Here is a 13,664-nt window from a genome sequence, read left to right on the forward strand (position 1 = left end):
GAGCGTATTCCTCTGTATTCCGTCTTCGTTCAGTTTTCTTTTTCTCTACCCTCGCAATTGCGCGATTGCTATTCAGATATTCGAACCGCGGGGCTTTAATAAAAATATTTGCTAAGAAAACAGTTTGCCCGAGGTACCCGGAAAGCAAGACGAGTTATTCTTATATCCAGATTCGCGGCGTATTCTTCGCCCACGATTTCCATAAATGCAGTAATTCGAAGTAAGACGGCCGCTGGCGTTCTCAACTTTTAATGGTTCGTACCCTTGTACTCCTCCGTAAATACAATTAAACGAAAAATAAATTTGTCAATAAATCGATACTTTTCTTTACGTACGTACGTGTGTTTCTCGAATAATAATATCGAAGGTGGTTTACAAAACTTACTTTATTACCATTGGTTTAAAGTATTACAAAGTATTTAAAAGTGTTATATTTGTTCTACATAAAAAAGTTCTCGTTGTTTGTAGCGATGCATTCTTCGTTCATACAAACAGACATTTTTTTCAGATGCTTTCTAAATCGATACCTACGACGACGATTCATGCTGTATCCGATATTTTCCATTTGATAACTGTCGGTAGTTATGTTATATGCTTCAACAAAGTGCTATCAACAAAACAACGAATGCTAGTAAGTCGTTTCAATGACACATTCTAACTTATTATTGATAGTACCTGGTCGTCCTCAAAAACACAGAAAATATTATTATAATCCGGAGATAGGTGGCGTATACAACTAAAAGTATTATTTCCAGCATCTTGACATTTGCATGCCATGTCTTTCATGCACATCTACAAACATTGTAAATCATAGCAAATCTTACAAAAGAATTACTGTTTCTATTGTTATATATAAAAAAACTTACAGCAAGATTCGGATCGCTATCGCTTGGACAACCCGATGACGGAACACCATTAGATTTCTCTCCCCTGTATTCTATTAAAAGTGTTCTATCTTTCGGCAACGTCTTCTTTAACAGAGATGTTCCATCCGATGGACGTTCAACGCCAGCTATTTCTAAAATCGTGGCAAATAAATCAACGCTACTAACGGGAGCAGAAACTTTTGACGATACAATTCCAGGACCTTTTATTAATAATGGAACTCTAATATCTGATTCGTATGGTTGACGCTTATCCATAGGCATACTAAACTGGCCTACAAAATGTAGTATACAAAATACATGGATATATAGAATTTATATCTGCATACGTCTTGAACGCTAAATGTTTTACCAATGTGATATCCATTGTCAGATGTAAATATAATATAAGTATTATTTAAAAGATCTCGTGTCTTTAAAGTTTCGTATACATTCGTTACGAGCTCATCGACAGCTAACAATGTTTCCCATCTTCTTCTGTATATTTCATCTAACTCAGGTAATACATGAGCAGGAAGTGGGGATGGTCCTCTCCTCGCTAACCAATGCTTATCCTACTTGTTAATATCAGTTTAACGATCTAATAAAATAATGTTAAGGGTAACAAAAGAATGTATGGTGTACCGTTTGTCTTGGTGTATTAAAATTTGGTGTTCTTTTGGCCTTTGTGCCTTTATATTTATCGTTATGACGTACCGCAGGTATAAAAGGTGCATGAGGTGCGGGAGGTGCTAAAACCATAAGAAATGGCGGACCATCTAGGTTACGAGTTTTAATAAAATCTATTGCTAAACCACTCTGAAAAGATATGAATTTGAATGTACAATGATAAGAAAACACAGGCAAGTATTACAATTTCCCACTTACAATTACATCGGTAAGGTATTCGGCTGGATTATTGCCAAATTTCATTTTAGTTCCATTTATAGATAACGAATAGTCATAGTATTTTGAATTTCCGATAAGACCAGCCCACCAATCCCACCCTGTTGGTACATGTTCTGGTCCACCAACAATTTTATCCCCATACTTTATGCATTTATTAAGAAAATTTTAATATTTCGCTTTATATGAAATTAATTTTATTGTCTAATTCAAGTGTCACACATTTACCCGATTTAAATATTTTCCAGCATAAAAGGTTGTATATAACATCTCCCGTTTTAAATATGCTGCGAATGTATTTGGTTCTTGTAAATCCTGCCATGTAACGCTGTTACAACCTCCGTCGATAGAATTATTTACTACTAAATGGTTATGTTGATATCTTCCAGTTAAAATCGACGCCCTATTTGGGCAACAAATAGGCGACGCAACAAACTAGTTAAACAAAATATTTTTAATTGCATTTTATCGTAACTGATAGTCTATCGTAAAATCAGATTACAATTTGATATTCTGAAAACGTACACAATTTGAAAATGTTGCACCTTGATTTCCAATTAAATTCAATGTATTTGTCAATGGTGTCTGAAAGTAAATATAATTATGTTTACTCTTGTTTGTAAATGTATTCGTTTTGGCTAAAATTTTTCATTATATGTTCCAATATTTACCATTCCATCGAGAAATACATCCAAATCATCTGCGACGATTAATACAATATTTTCTGCGCTACACGATAGCGACAAATAATACAAAAAAATACAAAATATTCCAATAATCATTTTTCCAAATTAGCTGCTACGTACAATATAAAAAGAATTTATTGTCACGGAATAGAGCGCAGAATATAAACCGCTACGAAACATATACGAAGGGTATTCCCCGAACTTGAAACAAAAGAGAAAAAAAATGGTACAAATTGCTGTTTATGTTTCTTATTTAAATTTAATTTCACTTGCGCATTTTGCCTCGGTTGTAACTATCGCTACCTAACTTGTGACACATGGTAAGAATGAATTGAGCACTGATTTACCGACTGATGTTCAGTGTCTGTCAAATTTTATATAATAATCCAATAAAAAAAATATAATGAATATTGTTAAGCGAATAGAGTAAATGAAAAAGCGTTATTAATTTTAAAAGATTATAAGGTTTCAAATAGATTAGTAATGTGCTATAACTTTCTCACGATATCCATTCCCAGAGACTGCATTTAGTTGTCGCTCACATGTGTCGGTTGTGTGCTGAACGTATTTTCGTCTATTTATTGTGAATATTTATTAACTTATTAGTAACAATGATTATCTCAACGAACGAAGGCAATCCAAATGCGTTAAAAGTAATAGTTGCAGCTAAAATAGCCCAACAATCCTTCACTGTGAAAACGGTGCAACCAAACGGTAAGGAACCTAACCTTTTCAGTGCGAATAATTCAATTTCGAACTATATGATGAAACAACATATGTTTGTTTCACCTGGATCATCTTAACACGAAGGTGATGCAACATTTTTTGAACGACGAGCTTCTACATATTTTTGTGAATAGTATTAAGATAGAACCAAATAAATATTTATACTATTAAACTTCAAAGGATTAAAAAAATTTACTTGTTCAATCATCAGATCATATTTTTGAATGATTTAGTTATAAACTGATTGTACCTAATATAAAAAGAGTTTTTGTATTCTATGTTTAGCAAGTTTTTTGGGCCGTTTACCTACTATTGAACTGCCATCCGGATCTGTGCTATTTAGCACGAATGCAGCAATGCAGTTCTTAGTACCTCCATCTGAAGGATCATTAATTATTAATAATAGATGGTTGGAATGGGATATTTCTCGATTACAGGTAAATAAATATAAATCAATTGGATAATTTTACGTGTTAATTATTCACAATAAAGTGTTAAATTAATTTTTAGCCAGCTATAGTGTGTTGCAGTAATACAGGAACTGCAAATAAATCTTATTTGTGGACTTTACTAAAAGAACTTAATGATGCGCTAAAAGACAGAAAGTACTTAATTCAGGTAATGTAAATAAAAAGTATATGCACAATGCAACATCAAACGAAATATTATGATACAACTAAGGTGAAATTAATAATATTCTAGGATAACAGTGATTTATCATTGGCAGATGTATGCATTTGGGTAACTATATGGTCTACTGTATTAGTTACAGAAGTTGGACAGGAACTATGTAAAGAATATTCATCTATTAAGAAATGGTTATCATATATCGAGTTACTCCCAGTTATTCAAGTATGAAATTCGTTTATTATTGTTACTACATGTTACATACATTTTGAATTCACGATTAATGCTATATTGGTATTTCATATATTTAGGACTGCCTTAAGGAATACAAGTTTGAAAGAGGCATTAAAGCAATTCTCAGTATTCAAGCTGCATTTTGGTTTCCTGTTAATACAGTCATGAACACACGGTCATCCAAACCAGCTAGTGATGTAAGTTTAGCTCAAATTAGCCCAACTAAAGAAAAGGAAATTGAAGCAATTAGTCAAGAAGAAGTTCAAAATATCACAAGTAATTGGTCTTCTAAGTCATATCCAGCTATGAAGGATTCTCCGTATCCTGTGTAAGCTTGAACGTACATAAACATAATTTGAATGGAATGATAAGTACATTTTTAATGTAAATATACACATTATCTTCAGATTACCGAAAAAGGGTGAAAAAAATATTCTAGTAACATCTGCGTTGCCCTATGTCAACAATGTTCCTCATTTAGGAAATATTATTGGTTGTGTACTTTCTGCTGATATCTTTGCCAGGTTAGGTTTCATAATTCAAAGAGTAATGTATTTTATAATTCAATATGTACGTATTTTAATCTTAATTTTTATTTACAGATACTGCAGACAGAGAAATTATAATACCCTTTTTATTAGGTTTGTACTTATTTTATTATCTATTATTCGTTTCTAACCTTAAAGATGAAATATTCCGATAAAACTGAAATAATATTGCAGCGGCACTGATGAATATGGTACTGCTACAGAAGCTAAGGCTTTAGAAGAGAAAACAACACCGCAAGCTATATGTGACAAATTTTTTGATATACACAATGATGTATATCGGTGGTTTAGCATAGGGTTTGATTATTTTGGTCGCACTACTACACCTGAGCAAACAGAGTAAGATGCATCTTGTACTAGCGTCATTATAGAATATAATTCATTAAATAATTCCCATCAAAATTATAATTTATAGATAAAATTACATTTTAATTGTTTTCTTTCTATTGCTCTCTTGCTTAGTTACAGAATGTAATCATTTTCCGTCGTCTTTCAGAATTGTGCAATCATTTTTCTTAAGAATAAAATCGCAGGGGTATGTGTTAAGCGAAACTGTGGATCAACTCCTCTGCGAATTCTGTAATAGATTTTTGGCAGATAGATTTGTAGAAGGGACGTGTCCAAGGTGCAAATATGAAGATGCACGAGGTGACCAATGCGACGGATGTGGGCATCTAGTAAATGCCACAGAGTTAATATCTCCACGATGTAAAGTATGCAGCAGTAGGCCTGTCATTAAAAAATCGGAACAATTTTTCTTAGACCTACCTAAGGTAAGTATTTTATTATATAACTAGCATTATTTAATAATAAATGTATATTATCGTGATTTAATATAAAGATATTCCTCTTTACAGTTAGAGGCTAGATTAAAAGAGTGGTCTGCAACTGTGGAAAAAGGATGGTCAGGTGTCGCGAGAGTAGTTGCAAAGCCGTGGTTACGCGATGGACTTAAACCGCGATGCATAACACGGGATTTGAAATGGGGAATTCCTGTTCCAGTAAAGGGTTTCGAAAATAAAGTGTTCTACGTCTGGTTTGACGCGCCCTTTGGTTATCTGAGTATTACAAAGAGATATTCGAAGGAGTATGAGCAGTGGTGGAAACCTAAAGATGTAAAAGTTGATTTGTATCAGTTTATGGCAAAGGATAATGTTCCGTTCCATGCAATAATGTTTCCTGCTTGTTTATTAGCAGCTAATGAGGGTCATACGTTAATAAAACATTTAATGGCGACGGGTATGTCTAAACAAAAATTGATATACATTAAACACGTTGATATTGCAAAATATCTGATCGTTTATACCTTTAACTATTAATGTTTCACATTTATTTCAGAGTATCTTAATTACGAAGATACAAAGTTTTCTAAATCAAGAGGTATTGGAGTGTTCGGCACCGATGCCAGAGATACGGGTATACCAGCTGACGTTTGGCGATTTTATCTTGCATTTGTTAGACCCGAAACTCAAGATTCTAATTTTAATTGGGTGGATTTAGCGACTAAAAATAATAGCGAGTTATTAAATAATTTTGGAAACTTTGTTAACAGGTGCGCGATCTTGGTCGATAATTATGTAATTGTTCGAAATTCCACATTCCCCTTTTTTTTTTATTATAGTTTCTAAAAATTATTTTTAATAAATAGAGCCCTGGTATTTACGGAAAGATATTTTGACTCCAAAATTCCATCGATGGAACTTCAAGAAGACGACTTAACACTATTGGTATTAGCTCAACGCGAATTATCATCTTACATACAGGCTTTGGAGCAAGCTAAACTACGAGATGGTTTGAGGCATGTGTTAGCAATTTCTAAACATGGGAATCAATACATGCAATTCCAAGAACCATGGGTGAAAATCAAAGGAACCGATGATGACAAGTAAGCAACTCGTGAATGTACAATGGGTATAAGGTTACATTTTTAATTACGTTATTTTATTGTTTAATTTGAATCATTTTCTAATTTTGTTAGATGAAAGTCGTTATTGACAGCAAAAAATTTGAATACTGTAAAATGATTTTGTTGCGTTAGAAGTTAGAATATTAAATATTAGAATATTTATTTCCTAGGTTCCTTTGTTCAGTGCGGATTGCTGTTGCGTGACTTAATTTTATGCTGTAAACTGAGTATGACTCTTTATCGGCTTTTATATGTTAAATAATGTTGCAGGTCTGTGCTATAGTACTTGTGAATAAGCTTTATCTAGTAGAGTTAAGTAATGTCATTCTTCACTTACGCGCAAAGTAATCACCATTTTTTTTATTGTTTACAGGAAGAGAGCTGGAACGGTCGTTGGCATTTGCTGTAATTTGGCGTGTCTCTTATCAGCTCTTTTATCCCCGTTCATGCCTAACACTTCTCGCGAATTAAGATCTCAGTTAGGATTGGACAGTAGTAATTATGGTTATATCCCTGATGTTATTACAAACATACTTTCAACGGGTCATAAAATTGGTAAACCATCTCCTTTATTTAAAAAGATGGAGGACAAAGATGTAGAAACATTGAGAAACAAATATGCTGGTAAACAAGAAACAGTAAATAAAACTCAAGCAATTAATGTGCATGACGATGAAAAATCTTTAGAAGGTGCAATAGTGGCACAGGTTGTTAAATCTTTTTAATAATAGTAATAATCAAAGTAAATGCTAATATAGGTTTGAGGTATTATATATATATTTTTTATATTTCTAGGGCAACAAGGTTAGAGATCTGAAAGCCAAACACGATAAAAGTGTTTGGTTACCCGAGGTTCAGATTCTTTTAGACTTAAAAAAGAAACTTACTGATCTCAAGGGTGGTGAAAGCAAGCCTTCTGTGCCGTCGCAACCGAAAACTAAGAAGCCTGAACCGGTACCTGTACCTGAACAAAATGGAGATGTCCCAACGGATATAGCAAATTTGGAATCAAGTATTGCTAAACAAGTATGACGAAATCATTCACGGGCAATAATATAATACAATTAATTTTGATATTATGATATATTTATTATTCCATTGTTAGGGTAATCTCGTACGTGAACTGAAAGCCAAGGGGGATAAATCTGCATGGTTACCGGAAGTGGAAAACTTACTAAAACTTAAAAAGCAGTTAGCAGATCTTACTGGAACTACTCCAGCTCCGACTGACAAGAAGTCTAAGAAAAAGAAATAACTGACACACTATCCCGCGTGTATGCATTTGTCATCATCAGAAAGCTATCACAATATTTTTTAATAAAACATCATCTCCCCTTCTATATTATCCTAACCTTGTTCCGGCGATACATTCATGCTATATGGTATTTTTTTTCATATAGTGTAATCGTGCTGGTTTATTTAACAAATTTAATTTATATATTAAAACTGTACAACTAAGTCTTGTGGTTTGTGTTTTATTTAAACGATTTACATAGAATATTACCACATTGATTATATTCCTAAACAGACGAGGTAAAACGATAACTGTGCTCAACTTGAATACCTATGATTTTATCGAACTATTACATCTTTGCGTTTAGTGCAAATATTTTTACTTCCATTAGTTTTGTCTCCCGGTGCTGTGATAGATGCTACTTTCTTCTGGTGTAATTTGTTTGAACATTCCAGCTTTTTTATAGTATCCGGTTTTGTTTGAAATGCACGGAAAACAATATTTTCTATAACGCAAATAACGACAGATAATATTATCCCAGTAAGCAAAAGTAGTATAACCGGCGTTGCTTCGAGAATCGTAACGCTTGATACATAGCGTTTGTGTTCGTCACAATAAGGCTTTCTAGAAGTCCAGCGGTACACCTCTCGTTTTCGAATTCCAGAAGTTAATGTTCTGATAAAACTACAATTAATTGTTAGTATAGATTACGAACAGAATTTCCATAAAATTCTTTGCAATTTCCTTACCCTATCTTCGCTATTTCATGCAACGGACTATGATGAGACGACCAAAAGCCTAACATGGAAGGTCGAAGTAAATGAACTTCGGTGAGTTGACAAATCATCATCTTGGTCATCATGATTTCTATAACCGGATAGGCGTTCATTGGATTCGCATGATACGCAAATTTAGGATTCATTATGCCTCTTATACCCTCGTGTAACGGTTGAAACCTAGAATTCTCCGGTAAAGTGTCCCAATGTTTCTTAAAATATTGAACGTCCGGTGGAGGAGACTACGGTATTTTTTCGATCCAGTAAATCAATACACAATTATAAAACCATTGTTTAACACTTTTGCTGCGGATGACGCACATGTGCGTCCAACTGAAAACGTATGGTTGTTTTTATTATTTTTCAGTTTTCATTTTTTTTTGTTCGGCAATCATATTATATATAAAATAAGTTACCGCAAATATATATATTTACTATATATAGTAATATAGTAGTATATATAAATATATATACATATATAATATTATATATATTTATATATATTAAATATATACATATATAATATTATATATATTTATATATATTAAATATATACATATATAATATTATGTATATTTATATATATTAAATATATACATATATGTTTTTCAAAATAATCATATCAGAACATTTGTAAGAAATTTTTCATTAAAAGAAATATCATCAATTGCAGCTCCCAGCGAACGGCTACTTATTTTCGTCCGCAGCGAAAGTGTTAAACTTTGTGAGTAAATACGAAGAAATTTACGTTTATCAAAATGTTGAAGTATATATCCTTGTTAGCGCTAAGCTTTAGATTGCTGTTCGCTAACGAATACAAAGAATCGTTCATTTTGTCCCAAGGAACGTGTCGTAATCGACTCGACACTATTGCTGCTGAATAACAATTATAGACTAGCAAACCGAAGATCAGGGTCTGAAGGAAGGCTACGCGGCTTGCAATGTGACTGCTGTTAAATGGTAGCCCTGTAAATTCATAAATTTTCCCTTTGAATAATAAAATAAGTTAATAATATGTTGCGTAATAAAATACCTTGTTGACTGAGCGCGGCGACGATAATAAGAACCGTTGCTTCGTAATCAGAATCTTTGTCCAACTTCAAGATTATCCATAATATGAAAATTATTATGACCGATAAGAAAGCAATCATGTACCAAACTGTTTTTTCGAATGGTCTGAATATAATTTGCATATCCAAGGTTGTGGAAGGTACGGCAAGAAACAAAAAGCAGGTTCTGCGGAAAGAACGGACAAAATATTAACGAATGTAATATTAAAAACATATAATAATAAAAATATATAATATTAAAACATATATAATATTAATATATATTCATAAGATATAATATTAAAAGTATTATATAATACATAATATTAAAATATTAATAACATGTAATATTAAAAATATATAATATTAAAAACACAGTCATATTTGAAATACAAGTAAATACAAGTAAAATGACCATCGAATAATATCTTCTAAATGTTTTTAAATTATAGGGCATGGAGCTCAAATATTTTCGTAGGTGCATCGGACCCCGAATAATATCGTCTACGATACGAATGAACAAAAAATCTTTTATTTCTAAATTTGTTATCACCTCGAAGGCCACAGTTGCACCATCACGTCGGCAAAATTTAGTCTTTCGTTTGTCAGGATCGACGGATAATAGCTTAAATCGAAATGTCGATCTCTGAAACCGGCGAACACTGGACCGTTTCTATCGTGTTTTTCCCAATGGCTTAATTCGATTAAATCGAGACTGTAAATTAAACGTTTAATAAATGAACGATGAATCTATATTTTCGCATTTATTTCGTCTAATAAAATACAAAATGAAGAGAATGGTTTAGCTTTATAGCCACAATATTTTGTAAATGTCGTTATTAAGAATTAAGGTTTTCTGAGCTCGCTTATTACTAGGACTGCGGATCTTTATGCAAAATAAAATCTTCGGGAAGGTCCCTACAGAAATTAAATAGGAATTTATTTTATTTCGCAAATATCATAACATGAACTTTACTATTTTTATCTTTTTTACATTCTTGCATATCGTTTGCATTTTCTAGGTTCTTGCACATTCAAATTTCCTATAAATGCATAAAGATCCGCAGTCAACTTATTACTGTCCAAAATGCTCCAATTACAGAATTCCGAACTTCGAAAATGATCAAGAAGAATATTACCTAAATTGGAATTTATTTTATTTCGCAAATATCGTAACATGAACTTTACTATTTTTATCTTTTTTACATTCTTGCATATCGTTTGCATTTTCTAGGTTCTTGCACATTCACATTTCCTGTAAATGCATAAAGATCCGCAGTCAACTTATTACTGTCCGAAATGCTCCAATTACAGAATTCCGAACTTCGAAAATGATCAAGAAGAATATTACCTAAATTGGAATTTATTTTATTTCGCAAATATCATAACATGAACTTTACTATTTTTATCTTTTTTACATTCTTGCGTATCGTTTGCATTTTCTAGGTTCTTGCGCATTCAAATTTCCTATAAATGCATAAAGATCCGCAGTCAACTTATTACTGTCCGAAATGCTCCAATTACAGAATTCCGAACTTCGGAAAATAATTCAGAAAAATATTACGTGATATTGAACATGCTGGCCATCTGTTTTATAATGGCGAATCCGAATTTGGACCAGTGGTCATCTAGTGCGGTATTCCTTTTTTCAAGGTATTCTATCAGATCTAGATCCTTGGGTCTACATTCTACCTAAATAAACAACAACATTCTTACACTATCCAAGAACAACACGAAAAATAAAACGAAAAAAGAAAAACTGTTGAAACAACCTAATACTTTTTTATTATCATTTACAATCGCCGCTACTCACGATACCGGCAGTCTTGACTTTCATTTTATGAAAGTTCCATCGTCTGGCAATTTTTCCTTCGCGCAAAGCGACGGTCAATCCACTGTTCTTCGTCCAGCTGCCAAATTCTGTGATGTTGAGCGAACCACCGCAATGTTTGCAATGATTATAGAGATCGTACAAGACGTAATCGTCGTCGTTCCTCGGTATAGAAATCACAAAATCGGTGACGACGCTGAACGTGCTGTCGTTCAACGCTCGTTCATCGAGACTCGTATTTGTCCCCAGAACCAACCACCGATGCAATTTTTCGAACATGTTGCTGGCTGAAGCCTAAATTGTTTCTCTCGTATATTCAAATCGAGACAACGGCAGTGTTAAATTTTATTTTCCAAACAAAGAGGCACGACTCCCACATGGGAGGTGGTGAGTGTACTTTGATAATATTTAAGCATTTTTATTTTAATTGAACAAAAAAATAAAACATATTCTCTCGGATCATTCCAACGAGAATCCTACATTTCGAATCACATTGTTTGCATATATATAAAGAGCGTGTGTATAATTTATTTATTACAGCCAGATCTTATCATTTAATTTGCTAAAGCAATCAGAACGAATTAAAATAAATGCGTAACACTAATTTTGTATTCATTTATTTTAAGCACAGAAATTTCATTTTCGTAGAAGTTTGTTTTTTAAACATTAAAATGTTTGGAGATCGCTGACGTAAAGTAAATTAAGACAATGTAATTTTCACGATTTAGTTTTACCTCGTTGAAAATTGTCACGCTCTCCTCGTCTGTTGAACATCGTAGATCTAAAAACACACCTAAGCCCCAGTACTCGGTGTGCAAGAATCGCGATATATTCACGTTTGATCCGAGCTGGTGTATCGAAACCGAAATTCCAACATCGTTGAGGAGCCTGATGATTTGGTAGTTGTCTGCATAAACATTTATTTAAATAGCTAAATCAATTTCTTGTGGCATTATTATAAATTACGTAATGTTAAAATTGATAGAAACGTTGAACTTTATAAAGTTTATTAGTATTAATATTATAGTTTATATTAGTTATAGTTATTTATTATTATAGTTTATAGTATTTATATTAAATAATATAAATCACTTTTATTTAATTTATTTACTCACTGTCGTACTCTCTGCAGGAAAGTCCAGCTACCCTTGTGACGTCTTTATAAACGAAATAATCGCGAATAAAGTCGACGCTGCTCGCGTACGAAATAACAATTAATTGCAAACTAATGAAATTTCGCAGATGCATTACTGCTGCAATCGTTCTTCTTCATTCTCGATTGCTAATCGACCGACTGCATGCAGACGTTCGTGCTCCAACCCTTGCAAGTTATGTCTTCTCTTTATCAATTTTCTATGAGAAAACATGTCACTTTCGACGTGATGGCTCTTTATAAAATTGAAACGACTCGATATCCTCGATTCTTTTCTGATGGGGACGTTCGATAATGTCTGATAAATTGATAATACTTCATCGGTTGCATACTACATATCTTTGGAATTAGGGAGGAAGGAGCAAATCAATTCATCGATGCTGAATGATTGAAATAATAATCGTGTACTAGTCGAATAATAAATAACGTGGTAAGTTTGGCATAGGTGAAACTAAAACTTCGACTAATTAAAATATCGTTTTATATCTATTTGGTGGTAGATATTAATGTAAATGTTAGAGTTGCAAATCTAGCAAGTTGTCTCTGCTATTTCCACTGATGATGCTTCCTCTGGCGCCGATTATTTTCTTTCGATTCGTCACTTTGTTTCTGCGAAACACATGTTTTCATCGAGATAACTTTTGTAAGGAGAGTCTAGTTTAAAAATTAAAGTAACAACGACAAATGTTTATACAATTTACGAACTGTTTTTCACGAAGAACTCGTTTACGAAAATTTATGGTAGAGAATTCAAAAATTACACCTAGACACAGCCAGGACAGGTCGATAGTGAAAAATTAATTAAATAATGTATTCATTTATACTAAAAAGACTTTTAAACTACTCTTAAATATTTAGAAATGATTCTATTGAAGTTTAATTCAATTAAATAGAAAGACATTCAAATTTCCCGCGGGGAGATAGTGTCGCCATCTAGCGGTGGACATGCGAACTATTTTCGGAGTATGATCAGCGCCTCTATCGGGAAAACGCTCAAGTTTGTTGTGGAATAGTTCCTGCTTGCAACGCTAGATGGAGCCATTTGTTTCATCCAAGTTTTTTTTATTACATCCAATAGGAAATAGGTGAACAAGCTTCGTAATGTTAAAATATGAATGGAAATCA

At 32.9% G+C, this 13,664-nt stretch overlaps 4 protein-coding genes across 7 annotated transcripts in view; 1 reads left to right on the forward strand and 3 right to left on the reverse strand.

Annotated features, from left to right (window-relative positions):
- Positions 1-370: 370 nt before the first annotated feature.
- On the reverse strand, positions 371-4,738 carry LOC128875121 (N-acetylglucosamine-6-sulfatase-like). 4 transcript variants are annotated; one of them, XM_054120481.1, is made up of 10 exons: positions 4,722-4,738; positions 2,441-2,656; positions 2,295-2,354; positions 1,998-2,204; positions 1,752-1,913; positions 1,509-1,682; positions 1,237-1,438; positions 867-1,159; positions 676-792; positions 371-607 (listed from the first exon to the last, which is right to left on the reverse strand). In XM_054120481.1, the coding sequence occupies exons 2-10, from the start codon at positions 2,549-2,551 to the stop codon at positions 440-442; spliced, it is 1,494 nt and encodes a 497-aa protein (XP_053976456.1). In that variant the 5' UTR covers positions 2,552-2,656; positions 4,722-4,738; the 3' UTR covers positions 371-439. The 4 variants fall into 4 exon arrangements, with proteins under 4 accessions (XP_053976456.1, XP_053976452.1, XP_053976453.1 ...); XM_054120477.1 differs by lacking the exon at positions 4,722-4,738 and adding an exon at positions 2,998-3,140; XM_054120478.1 differs by lacking the exon at positions 4,722-4,738 and adding an exon at positions 2,959-3,081.
- LOC128875120 (methionine--tRNA ligase, cytoplasmic) lies at positions 2,927-7,955 on the forward strand. Its single transcript, XM_054120476.1, has 15 exons — positions 2,927-3,169; positions 3,467-3,618; positions 3,692-3,799; positions 3,884-4,033; positions 4,120-4,370; positions 4,450-4,566; positions 4,645-4,683; positions 4,765-4,929; positions 5,087-5,363; positions 5,448-5,829; positions 5,929-6,142; positions 6,239-6,475; positions 6,870-7,203; positions 7,292-7,522; positions 7,602-7,955. The coding sequence occupies exons 1-15, from the start codon at positions 3,067-3,069 to the stop codon at positions 7,749-7,751; spliced, it is 2,910 nt and encodes a 969-aa protein (XP_053976451.1). The 5' UTR covers positions 2,927-3,066; the 3' UTR covers positions 7,752-7,955.
- An 84-nt stretch (positions 7,956-8,039) lies between these two features.
- On the reverse strand, positions 8,040-12,720 carry LOC128875154 (ionotropic receptor 75a-like). Its single transcript, XM_054120526.1, has 9 exons — positions 12,502-12,720; positions 12,052-12,293; positions 11,369-11,680; positions 11,120-11,247; positions 10,109-10,270; positions 9,540-9,742; positions 9,255-9,472; positions 8,480-8,748; positions 8,040-8,414 (listed from the first exon to the last, which is right to left on the reverse strand). The coding sequence occupies exons 1-9, from the start codon at positions 12,632-12,634 to the stop codon at positions 8,069-8,071; spliced, it is 2,013 nt and encodes a 670-aa protein (XP_053976501.1). The 5' UTR covers positions 12,635-12,720; the 3' UTR covers positions 8,040-8,068.
- A 208-nt stretch (positions 12,721-12,928) lies between these two features.
- LOC128874990 (ionotropic receptor 75a-like) overlaps positions 12,929-13,664 on the reverse strand; it is a 5,953-nt gene continuing 5,217 nt past the window's right edge. Inside the window, exon 10 of the mRNA XM_054120247.1 lies at positions 12,929-13,148. Within this exon, the coding sequence (XP_053976222.1) occupies positions 13,055-13,148 (94 nt within the window). The 3' untranslated portion in view covers positions 12,929-13,054. The remainder of the gene's footprint in view (positions 13,149-13,664) is intronic.

Source organism: Hylaeus volcanicus, chromosome 4, assembly GCF_026283585.1.
Source record: "Hylaeus volcanicus isolate JK05 chromosome 4, UHH_iyHylVolc1.0_haploid, whole genome shotgun sequence".
Taxonomy (NCBI): domain Eukaryota; kingdom Metazoa; phylum Arthropoda; class Insecta; order Hymenoptera; family Colletidae; genus Hylaeus; species Hylaeus volcanicus.